Source organism: Sesamum indicum, linkage group LG9 (assembly GCF_026168435.1).
Source record: "Sesamum indicum cultivar Baizhima isolate 11 linkage group LG9, ASM2616843v1, whole genome shotgun sequence".
Classification (NCBI taxonomy): Eukaryota; Viridiplantae; Streptophyta; class Magnoliopsida; order Lamiales; family Pedaliaceae; genus Sesamum; species Sesamum indicum.
Window position 1 is genome coordinate 20,276,906 of NC_142665.1, and position 15,158 is coordinate 20,292,063.

Genomic DNA, 15,158 nt, shown 5'->3' on the forward strand with positions numbered 1-15,158 from the left:
AAATGTCAAACCTTCAACTTCTACCATGTTACTATCAGATAGCAGTTTCAGGTAATTTATCTGATGAAAGCATTATTTTCATGAATTATGATATAATTTTTTTTCTTTTTTTGGTTACATAAATGGGAAAAGAGGCGTAAGGCACCACAAACCTGCCACGAGAATTGTGTCTGCATCATATGTGTCGCCCAGGGTCCTTAGAGCTAACCTGCTTTTGCGAAAATCCAAATCTAACTACATGAGAATCAATAATAAGTCTAGTACATGGGAATCCAACAAAAAACTTAACTTTCTTGGATTAAAGTATGTGCTGCATAATGCACAAGTGGAATACTGTGATGGTAATGCATTTGGACATAAAGACTAATAAAAGGAAAAGGCAGAAAATAGTGAAGAAAAATACTCCGGATTTGGTAAGGACGGACCAACAACAGTATCTCCTGTATAGATTTTAGCAAAAGTTTGAATAATGATGGAAACCATTTTACAATGGAAGAGTAAAGGATCCAAAGCTAAGCAACTAATTGATAACCATACTGTTACTGGGGTGGCGGTGGTGGAGGGATGCTTAGTTGTTGAGGTGGGGCCATCGACATATGTGGCATAGAATGTGGTCCACCAGTGAGCTGCTGAGGAGGCGGTGGTGGCCGCCAAACAGGTGGAGCAACAAGTCCCGCAGGAGGTGGTGGTGGTCTCACAAGAGCTGGAGAAACTTGGGGAGGAGGGGGTGGCGGCATGCTCCTGAACTGCTGCATCGGCGGAGGAATACCAGTAGAACCAGGTTGAGGTGGCTGGCCTTGCCAAGATTGTGCAGGCATCTGTGCCGGAGGATAAATGGGCTGGGGAGGCTGTGGAGGAGGTGGCCGAAGTGCTGGAATAGGCGCTGGAGGAACGGAGCCGTTTGCAAAGGGCCTCGGTGGTGCTGGAGCATTGACTGTACCGTTTGGCTGCGGAGGAAGTGTTGGAGGTCCACTTGCAAACATAGTATGAGGCCTATTTTTCTGTGTAGCTGGATTACTTGCCGCCAGTACTCTTTCTGCAGTTCAACAATACACAAAAATAAATACACACGTTAAGCAAGCACAAATATAAGATGCATTCTTCAGGACTATCGATATAAAAAAACCAGGATATTTTAATATGTTTATCTTTTATTTCATGGGGTTGAAGGTGTTAGGTGTATGTTGAATGAATAAGAGACTAGTCGATAGTATATGCATGTGAATGCTGCCATGCAGTCATGGCAATACTAGGGGTGTAATCCTGATATTTCAAGTATATCGAACTGGCATGTGGGTATAGCAAAGCTTGATACGCTGAATGGAACTCAATGAGTTCCAGTTGACAAAACCGGGTATTGAATACGACAGCAGTGGCTACCCATATTATGATGACCGTTCATAACCACTAACATGGTGGGAGAAGCCTCAGGTCTTCTCACTTGAGTTTGGGAGAAATGTGGGAGGAGGGAGCAGTGACATGACTACTTTTATATAAGGTAGAACAAGTGACAACATAACAGCAAAAATTAGCATCCCGAGACATTAGGGTAGGCTGGTGCATCATGTGGCCAACCAAAAGCAGAGGATGAAGTAGGTACACCAGCTGCATGATGGTTCTCGCTCTGCAACATGTTATGATACATGGGAAATACAATGGGATCTCGCCATTACAATTGCCATATAGCGTGAAGATCTATGATACACATTCAGGAGACGCATCTCAAGACATTATATGGTACAAGTTAGACATGGGGCTTTCTCCCTAGTAACTAAAAGACCATCATCATAACCAAAAAGGTCTCATGTTGGTATAGAGAAAAATAGTGAGGAAAAGCAACTTGGAACAGTAAGCCAAAGAAAAACATGGTTGAGAAACTTGTTGCATGTCAGTTGGAAAATAAACAATTACTCCACTTTTCACATCGCTGTCCCCTCCCAAATTGTCCCACCAGCCACCAAAACAAAGTTATTTTCCTTCCTACTTCCCATTACCTCATTCCCACAGACTCTAACTTGCAATGATACTAAACAGCCCAAAGAAATGCATGTCCTATTAAGATGGCAAAATATAAAATGGCATAATTAAGATCTCGAGCGAATATCATCAACACATCTTTCTAATAAGATAGGGGAAGACATTTTGAAGCAGTCATATAATCCAGTATCAGCCCATTGACACTAGTTGATGCAGAAACTTAAACAGCCTTTCTATTTCCTTAAATCCAAAGCTACAATGAGTCTGAGCAGCAGAAAGAGATATCAACAAGGAAACTTCACCTGCAGGAGTCCCATGGCGTTCTCCTTTTGTGTCTTTCTTGTATGCATAAGACACTGTAATCTGACGATTGCAGAGATACTGGCCATTCATTGTCTGCAGAGACAGGTTATTAGGTTAAAAAAATTAATAATCTAACCACCACATGCAAAAATCAGAGTTACTCCTTCCAATCCCAGGGTAAGATTTGGTACATTCTCTTTCCTGAAAGTTTAAAATGTTGCACACAGGAACAGAGCAGAGATAAGACACAGGTTGGATAGAATAAATCATCTCAATATGAAAATTCATTCTCTCAAAAATGACATGCTAATCCACCAGTCCAGTAGCACCATCTTGCCAAGATGAGGAGCCAAAGCACTGAGGCAAGGCTAGTGAAGAAAATATTATGTTTAAGGTGCATCCATGTCATACATTAAAAAGATACTAAACCACAAATTTTGGTGGAATCTTGGTCTGACGATGCTTGCCTTAAAGATATGGTTTCTAGCAATACTATTTCTTATAAAGATAGGAAGAAGCATACCTATTCTCTTGATGGTAATGCAACAAAGGAATCTGAAACTCTTACATTACCAAGCCTCTCAGTATATATGTTTCACACAATTAGTTTCCAGAAGATTGACGCCATTGATTGATAACAGAGAAGAATGCAATTTTCGTATCTCATATCACAAGACATGTGCTTTTGTTCAATTAATTGAATGACCAACCAGAGTTATTTATAAGTTTGAAGGTGATAGTAACATCCATATGAATAGTTTTAGCTCGCAAAAGCATAGCATCGGATGACAAACTTACCTCAATAGCAGCATCAGAAGCCTCAAAGGAATCATAACTAATAAAACCAAAACCACGTGAATTTCCAGTCTCTGGATCTCTCATTATCTACCGAGACAACAAAGTCAAAAACCAACAGTAAGCAAACACAATTACGGATTCTCAGATGTGATCAATCAGCAGAAGGTATACTCCATTTGCACAAATTAGAAAGATCTGGCAATTATGATGAGGGGCAGCATAGACGGACCTAATGTATCAAAGTATCAAAGTCACTAAGGATATGCAAAAACTGTTCATTAAGCATACAACTCTGAACTCTGTGATATTTTAGAGAGAGAATGTAACCGTAGAAATATCAATCTGATTCATGAAATCAGCCAAATACAACAAATTAACTGCCACTTTATATCCTCAAGACAACCAGAAAACCTATTAAATCTTACTACGAAAAGTCACAGAACCAAACAAAAACTAAAATCTATATTCATCAGAGCAAAAAGAGAAGCACACAACCATGGAATATCTACAATAATTGCTGATCCAGAATGTTAGTAGTAATTCTACAGCCACCTACCTTATCATCACAATATAGTGGTAAATAAGCACCCATTTCTGGCATGCGAGGGAGAGAAGATATTGACAGGAACACAATGGGTATGGAGAATATAGATTAAGGACAAACAAAGAGATATCTTTGCTCGGCCATCTTTAAGAAAAGGAACTAGTTCAAGTTTATAGTTTCTTATAAATCAATAAGAAAGGAAACAAAACTGCACCAATGAATAGTCATCCATGTTCTTGCACGCATTTGTCCATCTTCTATTACCTTTCTTTTCTCTTCATTTTTAAGTGCTATTGTAATCTTAATGATAAACCACTGCAATACATAGCTAGCACTTCAAAGGAACACGGAGTGTATTAGTCCCCCAACTTGCCCAAAGGAGAAGAAAGGAAAGGATGATCAAGGAAAAGACAAGGCGAATGTACTTACAGATGTACAAAGACACAGAGGGAGAGAAGTACAAAAAACAGAATTGGAAATTAAAGAAACGAGGAGATTTAATCTATAAATGGGAGAACTTACATTTACAAAGCACCAAAAACAATATTAGAAGCAACACAGCAAAGCATACCATTTCCATTGATAGATTTATAACACAAAAGCAGAACAGTTCCCTTAGATAGGTTTAGAAGTACAATTATATAATTCATATACCACAGAAACGGTTAAAATCTCAGAAATGCAAGATCTTTCGCTCTCTCCCCCAGTATTTTGCTATGAAACAAATCAAGCAGACAACAGACCCAAAAGTAGCAAAAGAGCTGACAGAAGTACCTTTGGATTTGTAACAATGACACCAAATGCACTGAAAGTGTCATAGAGGAGCTTCTCATCAACATCCTGCAAACAGGAGAAAGAGTTAAGATGCATTTTTACAATTTGATGCAATGGAGAGTAGGACTTCCACCGAATTATTTGAAATAAAATATGACCTTCGTCAGAACAGTTGAAACGCACAGAGGAAAAAGTGTGTAAAAACAGAAAACAAAGAGTACTCAAGTAAAATTAAAATATGCAATTTCTTACCGGATCAAGATTCCCAATAAAAAGGTTAGCTCCCACATCGACACTTTTTTTATCTTGTGATGCCTGGAAACCAAACAAAAGGATTTTACAAGGTCTTCATGCATTATAGAGTAGTAATAAGGGATTCTTATTAATAACAATAATAAGACATCTCACAGGTCCATCCAGCATATTGAGGAGATGCATCTGAAGCAAAAGCATACCTTATTCACTCGTATTGCCTTCCCATACAGTTTAATCATATTTAACACCTTAATTGCCTGCAGGAACAGGTCATTGATACCCATCAGTCATAAAGAGGAACTTAGTTAAAGCAATATGATGTTCAAAAATTATGAAGGCAAGTATTGTTCTTACGTAATCAGCATCTTCTTCGCTCCTGAACTCCACAAAGCCATAGCCTTGATGAGCATTCGTGACTCGGTCTTTAGGAACATATACATTGACTGGGACACACAAGAGATGCAGGGCACATAGCATATGAGTGAGTAAATGGATAGAACAAAAATGTAGAAACAAGAAATCCAATAAGAGGTGTCTCAAAGTGTTTAGATATATAAACATAACTTCGAATACTGCATATTGTGCATGGAGAAGGTGTGAAATAACAAATATCTCGCTTACCAACCGGACCTGCTTGCACAAAGAGCTCCCACAATAACTCTTCACTAACCTGCAAACCACACAAAAAAGGAAAGACTTACTTCCCATCTGACTGTAAAGCCAACACTGCAAAGCACAGACATGTGTGCCAGACAGGCAATAAAACCAGGGAAATTTTCCATCTATTGCTTCAATTTTGTACTAATTCAGAAGGGGTTGCACAATGGAAGCAAGTGAAACGCTAACATATGAATGTAGGTGCACCACATCAGAGTTGATGTGCTAGTCTTGGTATAGACAACAGGCCACATAAAACGGCCTTAGATTCATATCCAAGACACAGGCCATGCTGCTGGTTCTCCCTGACAAAGTATCAAATAACCTTTGGGAAATATTCAATCTCAGTCATAAAAAAAATGCATCCTTTGTCTAATAATACATCTTTAAATTATCCTTTCACGAGTAACAAGTTTCCTGCACAATTTCTCCAAATTTACTTGCAACCAATAAATACTTTCATGCATTTGTAAACGAAATACTTAATAATATGGCAGCAATCAGAAAACCCAAAAAGAAAAAACTAGAGAATAGAGCAAGCTGAAAAATTAACTGAACCGACAACCATTTCCACTTGAATAGTAACACAAGATATTCAGAAACACAGAACGAAACTGATACACTTGTCTATAAGTCCAGAACAACAGAAACCCTAGTCCATGTTCACACACTCGCAAGAAATTCCTGAACCCTAACCAATCACTCCCAAAGGGCTAAGAAGAGGAAAGAAATCAGTACTTTTGCGTCGAGATTGCCGACGTAGACGGTGGCGTCCTGGTTGCGCTCGGCGGAGTGTTGACCCAGAAGATTTGCACCCACACCCGGCGCTATTCGGGTCGTCATGGTCCCCGGGATTTAGCCACCAAGAAGATTGTAAAGAAAAAACCACAGTAGAGCTCCAGAGGTTTTAGGCGTTTGTGATATATGAGAAAAAAAGAAAAGGAAATGTGAAATATACTCAACTTTAAAAATTACTAAAATCAAAACTAGAAAAGGGTAAATTATACTTTAGCCTCTTGAATTATGAGGAATCTAACGTAGCTCCCCTGATCTTTTTAATATAGTACATTTACCACCCATCAAGCTATGAGAGGCAATTGAACTCGAATTAGGCAGAACCCGAGTTGGACCCGCCCAACGAATTTTATACCAAGATGGGATGAGTCCTAAGTCCTTTCCAAAATTAGTGGGGCGATTCTCGAGTCATGCACATATAAGTTCTTGTAAAATAATTATTTAAAACAATGTAACATTATATAAATAAATCTATTTTATTTCATTAATTAAGAACTTTAAAACAAATACTTTTAATTATTTCAAGTTTCTTATTCATACTAATATAAAAAAACAAAGGCACTTCACATTCATAGAGGGGGTTAATGATACTATCGTACTAATTTTTTGTGAGGTCAAAATGCCTTTCCACTAATAAGTTAATTAACTTATTTAATTTTTAAAATTTTACATTAGTAGATAAATTAGTTTTTTTTCCTCTTTCTTTTTTTGTATTAATATAATTTATTATTTTTATTTTTATTTATAATATATTAAAAATAAAAAAAATATTTATTATATAGAGGTAAATACATGTGTCATAACAACTAATATTTTAAAAATTTATACTTCAAAATTAAACGACTTGAACTTTGAACAATTTTAAGGAGAATATATTACATCTGATTATTTATTTGTTTTGATTTTCACCTCTAACAAAAATTAAAATTGTTATTTCATCATTTCCTTGGTATAAAAAAATTGTGAATATTTTCACTATTGTCCCTTAAATTACTTGTAATTACATTTTGATGTTGTTTTTGGCAATTTTTACATTTCTAGGAATTTGAAGGGCTAGTTAAGAAAAACAAATAATTAACATGTAGAGGTGGGGTTTAAGTGAGAAAAAGGGGGACAACTTGAGAGGAAGAGACCAAAGCAGCAACTTGCCACCGCGACGAAGCGCTGGGCCGCCGACTTCTTCCCGCTGTCACCCCCACCGCATTTTAGGTAAGCTGCAGTAGACAAGCAGAGGAGATTTGAGCTTTGAAAAAGAAAGTCTTGAGTGCGCCGCCTTTGAGTGGTGTTGAAGGAAATTAACCGCGGCGGGGAATCATCGGAAACTTACAGGTTTCTCTAAATGCTTTCTCCGTACATGCTAATTGGTTTTTATAACTTGGGTAGCATTTTGCTTGAAGTTCGATTCTTTTTTAAACTATACCTGCTTCCGGTGTTCCAAACGCTGGATTAGGAAGAAATTGCTAGTGGAATGAGCGTTGATATTCTACACTGCATCACTGAATAATTTGTTGTTTCTCCATTTCGGTGTTTTTGTTCAAGTATTTGAGGCAGTATGTTTGTTAGAAAGACGCTAGAATATAGATATGGGGCATTTGCTGAAAGAAGGGATCGAAGTTGCCTGTTATTACGTTAAAGATTGAGGGCTATTGAGGAATTATCAGGAGTGGAAGCATTTTATTCTTTTTTGGGGATTTGATATATGAAATTTGTTTTGCTCAGGTTTTCACTTTATTGAACTTGCAGTTGTGTTCTGTTAGAATTCGCAATGAAATGCCTAGATTTTTATTGCTATGTTTGTGCATGTCTTTATCTGTATAAACAAAGAAAGACTTGTTAGTAGTCTTGCTTGAATTGTTTCGACCACTGTATACAATGTTTTTCATAAAAAATAAAATGCAAATTTTACATTTTGTTAGAGGAAATTGTTCTTGACTATTTGTATTCACATTATGAGATTGACTCATCAAACTGTGTATAATTTCATAGAGTCACAACCCACTTAGGAGTTCGGGAATCCGACTATGCAAGCTGCGTATGGTTTTCTACCACCATGAGTTGGAGAGTGTAAGATGAAAATTAAGGTCATAACTACTATTAGCAAGCTGCCAACAAAAGCTTGCAAAATCTACAAAAGTAGGCTTTATCCTAGATTTTAGAAATGGACCTATTTATCCGTGTTTTATCTAGATATTCAAACAAAGCATATAATTTTGAATCCAACCCATATGAAAAGTTGGTCTGTCTCCTCCATTTTATTCTCATGCTCTCTTCATTCCCTTACTTGTTTTTCTAATTTTCTAATATATTCTATGATAATCAGTGAGTTTGCTATCCATGAGAAAAATAGAATGGCTGGAGAGTAAAGGACATAAGGAGCCTTCAAGGGTGGTTTATATAGGGAGAGAAACATCTTATTGTGGTTTCGTGACAAAAATGATAGAAAAGATATAAAATGAGAGAATGTATAAATAAAACGAATTATGTCAGAGCTACAATTTTGATCAAATTGTCTAGGCAAAGATTGGTCAAAGCCACATGTTAATGAATATGATCCCATCTTACAATCGATTCAGGATCAAGATAGAAAGCGAATGAACAAAACATGTGACTAGATAGAGAAACTCATCAGATGTTCCTTTTAAAATGTAGGTGTGACTGCAGGCAGTATTTGTATATTTTTGTGTGTACTTATGGTAATCAAATTATGGGTACTTTTGGTTAAAGTCCTCTTCACTAGACATTGGAGGTTCTTGTCGGCAGCTTGGTGGCTGACGAGAATGATGGGCGTCTCGTCTAAATTGTATGGTGCCAGTTTACATTCATGTCATTGAAGTTCTTCAGTGTCTTGCCACCTTCTATTGCTAGCAGGTCTTCTGACAAAATCGTAAAAAGCATGTCAAATATATGTTTGTTGTTTGCTAAAATGGTGGAGGAATTTCAATTTTGCTGTGAGATAAAGTGCTTGGTTGGTCAAATTTCTAAGGCTTCCTTTTCTTTGAAATGCATACCATTCAGCTTATTTTTACCATTTTGAATTTCTTTGATACGTCAGTCAGTATAATAATGCCCCAATTTTTTTTTTTCAAATCTTTATTGTTATTCCTTCGCACACCTTCTTCTCTTCTTAAGTTCGATGCATCTATTTGTCACTTGAAACTTAGAAATATGCACATAATGTGTCAGGTTGCTTGAATCACAAGGAGAAAACACAAAAGAGAAGAAGAATGGTATTATCAAACAAGAAGCTAAAGCAAAAGTTGAGAGCTGCAAAAGCTGAACTTATTGCAGCATCAGAGGCTCAGCATAACTTGACTGACAAGGGTTCTGGGAATCTCAGAGATCCAGAGTCAAAAGCCTCAGATCCTCTGAAGATCCTCTCTGAGGCACAAAGGACCAAGTTGTCAAAAAGACAAAAACGAAGAGAAAGAGCAGAGCAAAGGAGCTCAGAGATTAGTAAACATAGAGATATGGGGGATGATGCGGAGGGAAAGACCGAAGATGGATTGAGGTCAGATGATGCCGATGTTAAAAAGAAGAAAAGGAAGAGAGATGAAAGTGAGGCATCAGAGAATGTGAAAGAGAAGAAGCAAGAGCAATTAAACAAAAAGAAGAAAGCTAAAAATAAAAGGAAAGCTAAGAAGAAGGCTGGAAAAAGGCAACTCAAGGAGGAAGTGCGTGAGCAGAATGGGAGTGAAGTTAGTGCAGAACAACTTGTTGCAAAGGCATGTACAAGCACTGAGAGGTACGTGGTTCATATATTCCCTATACAGTTGGATAATATTTTAGTAGGCTTATCAAAAACACTAAGGCCTCGTTTACTTTGTATGATTAGCCATGATATCATGGCTAATCATCACTTATTTCATGTTTACTTTGTCAAGAGCGGCCCGTGACTTTTGGTTGAAGCCCGTAACTAAACACAATTCATATGTGATTGAAATCAGCATTTGAATTGAGTTATAATTTTATCACAATGACCCACCACAAGTTGGCTAATTTTTTTTGACACAATTGTCCTCATTAATTTATCCAATATTCCGTATTTACCCTTGTTTTGTAATAAATTCTCTCAACCAACCAACACATGAAAAGATGGTATGACAGGCATTAAACAAAATTTTTGAAGATTCCCATATTTGAAAAAGCTAAAACAATGGTGTATGGAGGCTACAATTGGTAGAATGCTTGTGTATTGAAAAAAAGACGAGATTCTACTCTCAATTTCAAGATCTATTTTAATATAGTTTTTCTTCCTCGTTGCTCGTTTTCTAATTTTTGGTGAAGCTAAATGGTGGGAGAGGCGAAGGGGGGCTGAGGGAGGGCGGTGTTCAGGGCGGAAAGGGGGGCTGAGGGGATGTGTTGGACTAGGGGGAGGGGGGCTAGTGGGAAGGGGGCTAGTGGGAAGGGGGCGGTGGTGTTAGGCCGACGAGGAGGGTGGCTGGTTAGGGGGCAGGGAGGAGGGCTGATGGGGCTGCATTGGGCGAGGGATAGCAGTGCTGCAGATGCTGTTTTGGTGAGATGAAGAAGTAGAAATCTTCTTTTTTTTGTTTTCTGTTTTTCGTTTATTTTATTAAAAAATTTAATACAAAACACAAGAAAATTGCTTCTAAACGTTTGTTGAATTTTTTCTTTTAATAACTATTTTGTCTTATTACATGGATAATTTTAGTATTTTGTAATTTTATCCCAAATGAATGGTTTGTTAGTAAATAAGCAATAAAATTATCACATAACAACATTTGATCTAATAAAGTAATCACAATATTATAATATCGTATCACTATTATCCTGAATTTTATCATTTATTAATCTATACCACTTTAAACCCATCACACAAAGTAAATAAGGCCTAAAAGAAAAACAGTGGGCGACGAGAGTATTTAAAATAAATTCTTTATCAAATAGGTTTTATGTTTGGTGGTTACATTTATTGCAAGAATCTGTTAACTTTCTTATCTATTGGCACCACATCTACTCTGATGCGAGTGATTTGCTGTTGAGGGAAAGCAAACTTAAATCCCATAACTGTTGGTTTGTCTGGAATAAAAGGGTTTGATATGCTAAATATGGCTTAGTTTCAGCTTGATAGCTGAATGGCAAGCAGTGTATTCTGATAGTATTAGTTGCACGTTCACTTTTCTTGTGGTAATTGCATTGGGGTGTGCTTCCCCTGATTTTATCACTCATATCTTTGTACATAACTGGAATTTGATAATATATTATAACGTAAAGAAAGTAACTGCTCATAATTCCTGGAATTACCTCACAGACAGAAATACGGTTCAGTGTTGCTGATACTGTTAATATACCAAATGCAAATAATAAGTTTGACTTAATGAAAATTTAAAGAATAAATTTAAGTAAGACATTCTATACTCTCCATGGGAATTCTTTAAAGCCATATTGTTATGATTTGTGAAAAAAGCTTGGATAGATTTTACATGTCGAACATGTGTATGAAAGGTTTCTGAATAGATCTGAAGAATTTACTGTAATACCTTCCTCTTTTGCCTTATTTGAATTGGTATTATTCCAGCAGAAGAGAAGTGGAGCTATCTTCAAAAGTATATGTTGGAGGCATTCCATACTACTCCACTGAGGATGATATTAGGAGTTATTTTGAAGGTTGTGGTACCATTACTAATGTTGATTGTATGAAGTTCCCAGATACTGGGAAATTCAGAGGAATTGCTATAATGACTTTCAAGGTAGGTTTTTGACTTGGGAGTATACACTATATGCTTGCCAATTCTGTTGAACATTCCTTTTGAGATTTATCATGTTGTACATCTGATCAGCATCATGAATTGTAAAGCAGACAATTTTGTAAAAAAATAGGCAATGGGAAGAACCAAAAAAATTTATTAGCTGATTTGGTTTTGAAGGTGAGCGCATACCATTAACTTCCATAATAGATCAAGTTGTATAAATAGATTTTCTTGCTCTTTCTTCTCCACAAAAATGGTTACATCAATTTGTTCATTGAGAGACATAAGACGAACATCATTGGGGTTCATTCCTTCTTTTCTCTTTTGCAGACTGAAGCAGCAGCTAAAAGAGCATTGGCCCTTGATGGTTCTGACATGTAAGTTGCTAACAGTCAAAAACTTATCTTCCAATTCATCAGTGTTTTGACTCAACCTTCCTATCCAATTCCAGGGGTGGACTGTTTCTCAAAATCCAGCCTTTCAAGTCAGCTAAAGTGAACAAAGTGCCCAACTTTTCACCGGTAGTACTAGAGGGTTACAATAGAATCTACGTCGGAAATTTGTCATGGGATGTAACTGAGGATGATTTGAGGAAACTTTTCTCTGATTGCACTATTACTTCGATCCGATTTGGCGAAGACAAGGAGACGGGGGAATTCAAGGGATATGGCCATGTGGATTTTGCGGATAATCTTTCCTTGAACATGGCTCTGAAACTGGATCAAAGCATTGTCTGCGGCAGACCTGTTAGAATAAGCTGTGCCATTGCAAAAAAAGGAACTATTACCAAGCTAAAATCGATGCCAAAAGATAATGGAGTTGACAGTGGCAAGGCTAATCCAGCTAGTAAAGTTGAAGAAAATTCCAGCGGTGAGGTTGATGCAGTTGGTAAAGATCAAGAAAATGGCAGCAGTAAGGTTAGTGCAGTTGGTGGTGATCAAGAAAGTAGCTGTGTGGTAGCTGTCAGTTCAAAAATAAGGAGGCGCACATGTTACGAGTGCGGGGAAAAAGGCCACCTTTCATCATCTTGCCCGAAGAAACAAGCTGCTGATTTGGCAAATACTGTTGCAACATAACTTTATATGGAAATTGTTGATCATTTGATATGGTGTTTGATATATCAAAAGGTGAAGCAATTCGTTTGCTTCACCTCCAAAAGGAGAATTCTTCATTTTGTTAACAATCTCAATTCTCATTATTTAAGTCCAGTTGCAAGTGTGAGTCACTGAATCCCGATGAATATTTGCTGTTTCATCAAGAATTGAAGGATATTCAGCCTGGATAAAAATGGATCAATGTGTTTTAGTAGAAAACAATGGCAAATCAAACTTCAAATCAAGAACGGGTAAGACTGCTCAACTTTACAATGTAAATCAGATGTACAAGCTGGTAGCCTGAGCTACCAGCTTGCGTTATGAAGCTCATATCCTGTGACCCTTATCAATGTACTAAATCAACAGGTGAAGAAGGAATGAAGTCGAAATCTTTTCAATATTTCTAAGAAATATCCTACTACATTATTGGAAAAGAAATTAGAACTTCTCCGTAAGGTGGCAAACAGCAAGTGAGTTTATCAGCCCAAGACTACAGCCAAGCGCAGGCACAGGGCACCCGAGAAAAGCATAAGAGACCAAATAAGTTTTGATGTTCTTAGTATCTTCAGCTGCACTACAAAAACTCCACATAATCTCAAAATATCATCTTCTGGGATCAAGCAAGAAGCACTGCCAAATTCTTGGACTTGAAGCTTGATTACAACTCGAAATTCAATCTACTCAATCAATCAGAAGTTGTACAAAAAACAATCTAATCCCTATTCAAGAGAGACCAAACTCATGTACTGGCCTTTTCTGCATCAGCAGAATCAACTCCTATTTCTATCTCACCAGAATTGACCTCTTCATTACCAACATTAGCCAACCCAAGATCTTCCACGAGTTTCCCCCAAGCCTTCAACAATTTAGGAGGGAACTTCTTGTTCATAGTCCTGATCATAGCTTTGCAATCATCCATATGCCCCTCCTCCTTAGCCAATCCCTCTAACAAATACTTCAAAGTGTTAAAATCCGGAATCTTGTGCGCCTTCACACTCTTCTTAAAAACCTTATACGCGGTAACAAACCGTCCCTTCTTACACAGATGAAAGACCAAAGTCCTAAAAGTAGCTGCATTCGGGTTCAACCCTTTCACCTTTGACAGATCATCATACACCTTCTTGGCTTCATCCATCATCCCATTTAAACAATAGCAAGTAATCAAATAGTTATAACTAATAGTATCTGGTTTTATTCCAGCATTATCCATTTCCTCGAGCAACGCCTTCAAAACTTCCGGCTTCCCGCTGTGAATATGCCAAAGTTTCACATTATAGGATCCCACATCCGGCGTGCATCTCTCTTTAGTCACCATCTCATCCCAAAACTTTTCGGCCTCATCAATCCTCCCCTCCTTGTACAACGAGTGCAAAATCGTGGTAAACGAAACGACGCCAATCTCAATCCCCTTCTCCTCCATTTCACTCAACCTCTGCATTGCCATCTCGGGCGAGCCCATCTCGCAGTAAGCCTTGACCAATATTCCATACGAAAACTTATCTGGCTGAAACCCAAATTTGGCAGGAAATTCATCGAAATAAACAGGCACGCGATCAAAAGTCTTGGTGTTAACACAAGCAGCGAGGAGGGCATTAAAGGAAAGCGAAGACCGAGGGGTGCCCAAATCGGTCATTTGGTTGTAAGTATTGAGGGCATTTTCCAACATTCCAGCGACGCCGTAAGATCGAATGAGGGACGAGAGGAAGGGCTCATGTGTAATTTGGGGTTGAGATTTGTGGGACTCGAGGAAGGTCTTGATGTCGGCGAAGCGGTGCGATTTGGCGAGGCGGCGGACAGCTAATTCCTGGGCGTAGCGTGTGGAGGCAGGCGATGTGGAGGGGTCGTTGGCGGTGGTGAAAGTGGAGTAAATCTTGAGGGCCTCGTCGGGGTCGTATACTTTTCTGAGTTTGTTCTTGGTCTGGGAAATTGTCACGGGTTTGACGGAGGCGGAGGTGGCTGTTGAGAGGTGACGGACGCGGCGAAGAGCTAGGGAGGGAGACATTGTATGTTAGGGTTTTGAGTGGAGGAAGTGGAAGTGTAGCGAGTGTGAAGGGTTTAAGGACGAAACAGAGAGAGTTTTGTATATTAGGTTTGAAGAGGACATCAGACTCAGTATATTTCCGAAAATTCCAAACAAATCAATCTGCAAATATAACATACTTATCATTAATTGATTACATTCGTCGTTACTTGATTATTATTTTTATATATTATATTTATTATATAATTAATTTAAATTCAGCAACTGAAATT

The 15,158-nt window shown here is 37.9% G+C and overlaps 3 protein-coding genes across 5 annotated transcripts; 1 reads left to right on the plus strand and 2 right to left on the minus strand.

The window, feature by feature from the left end:
- Positions 1 to 387: 387 nt before the first annotated feature.
- Positions 388 to 6,243, minus strand: EMB2444 (RNA-binding (RRM/RBD/RNP motifs) family protein). Of its 2 annotated transcripts, none has more exons than XM_011101296.3 (9): positions 6,047 to 6,243; positions 5,282 to 5,321; positions 5,006 to 5,094; positions 4,852 to 4,908; positions 4,649 to 4,711; positions 4,397 to 4,462; positions 3,079 to 3,165; positions 2,280 to 2,373; positions 388 to 1,036 (listed from the first exon to the last, which is right to left on the minus strand). In XM_011101296.3, the coding sequence occupies exons 1-9, from the start codon at positions 6,149 to 6,151 to the stop codon at positions 540 to 542; spliced, it is 1,098 nt and encodes a 365-aa protein (XP_011099598.1). In that variant the 5' UTR covers positions 6,152 to 6,243; the 3' UTR covers positions 388 to 539. The 2 variants fall into 2 exon arrangements, with proteins under 2 accessions (XP_011099598.1, XP_011099597.1); XM_011101295.3 differs by having other exon boundaries at positions 5,273 to 5,321; positions 6,047 to 6,242.
- A 951-nt stretch (positions 6,244 to 7,194) lies between these two features.
- On the plus strand, positions 7,195 to 13,032 carry PHIP1 (phragmoplastin interacting protein 1). Of its 2 annotated transcripts, none has more exons than XM_011101292.3 (5): positions 7,195 to 7,432; positions 9,287 to 9,845; positions 11,640 to 11,811; positions 12,142 to 12,188; positions 12,263 to 13,032. In XM_011101292.3, exons 2-5 carry the CDS (start codon positions 9,328 to 9,330, stop codon positions 12,885 to 12,887), a joined length of 1,362 nt encoding a protein of 453 aa, XP_011099594.1. In that variant the 5' UTR covers positions 7,195 to 7,432; positions 9,287 to 9,327; the 3' UTR covers positions 12,888 to 13,032. The 2 variants fall into 2 exon arrangements, with proteins under 2 accessions (XP_011099594.1, XP_011099595.1); XM_011101293.3 differs by having other exon boundaries at positions 7,196 to 7,432; positions 11,643 to 11,811.
- Positions 13,033 to 13,272: 240 nt separating this feature from the next.
- LOC105177975 (small ribosomal subunit protein mL103 (rPPR7)) lies at positions 13,273 to 15,017 on the minus strand. Its single transcript, XM_011101294.3, has one exon. It carries the CDS (start codon positions 14,905 to 14,907, stop codon positions 13,645 to 13,647), a length of 1,263 nt encoding a protein of 420 aa, XP_011099596.1. The 5' UTR covers positions 14,908 to 15,017; the 3' UTR covers positions 13,273 to 13,644.
- Between the last annotated feature and the right edge of the window lie 141 nt (positions 15,018 to 15,158).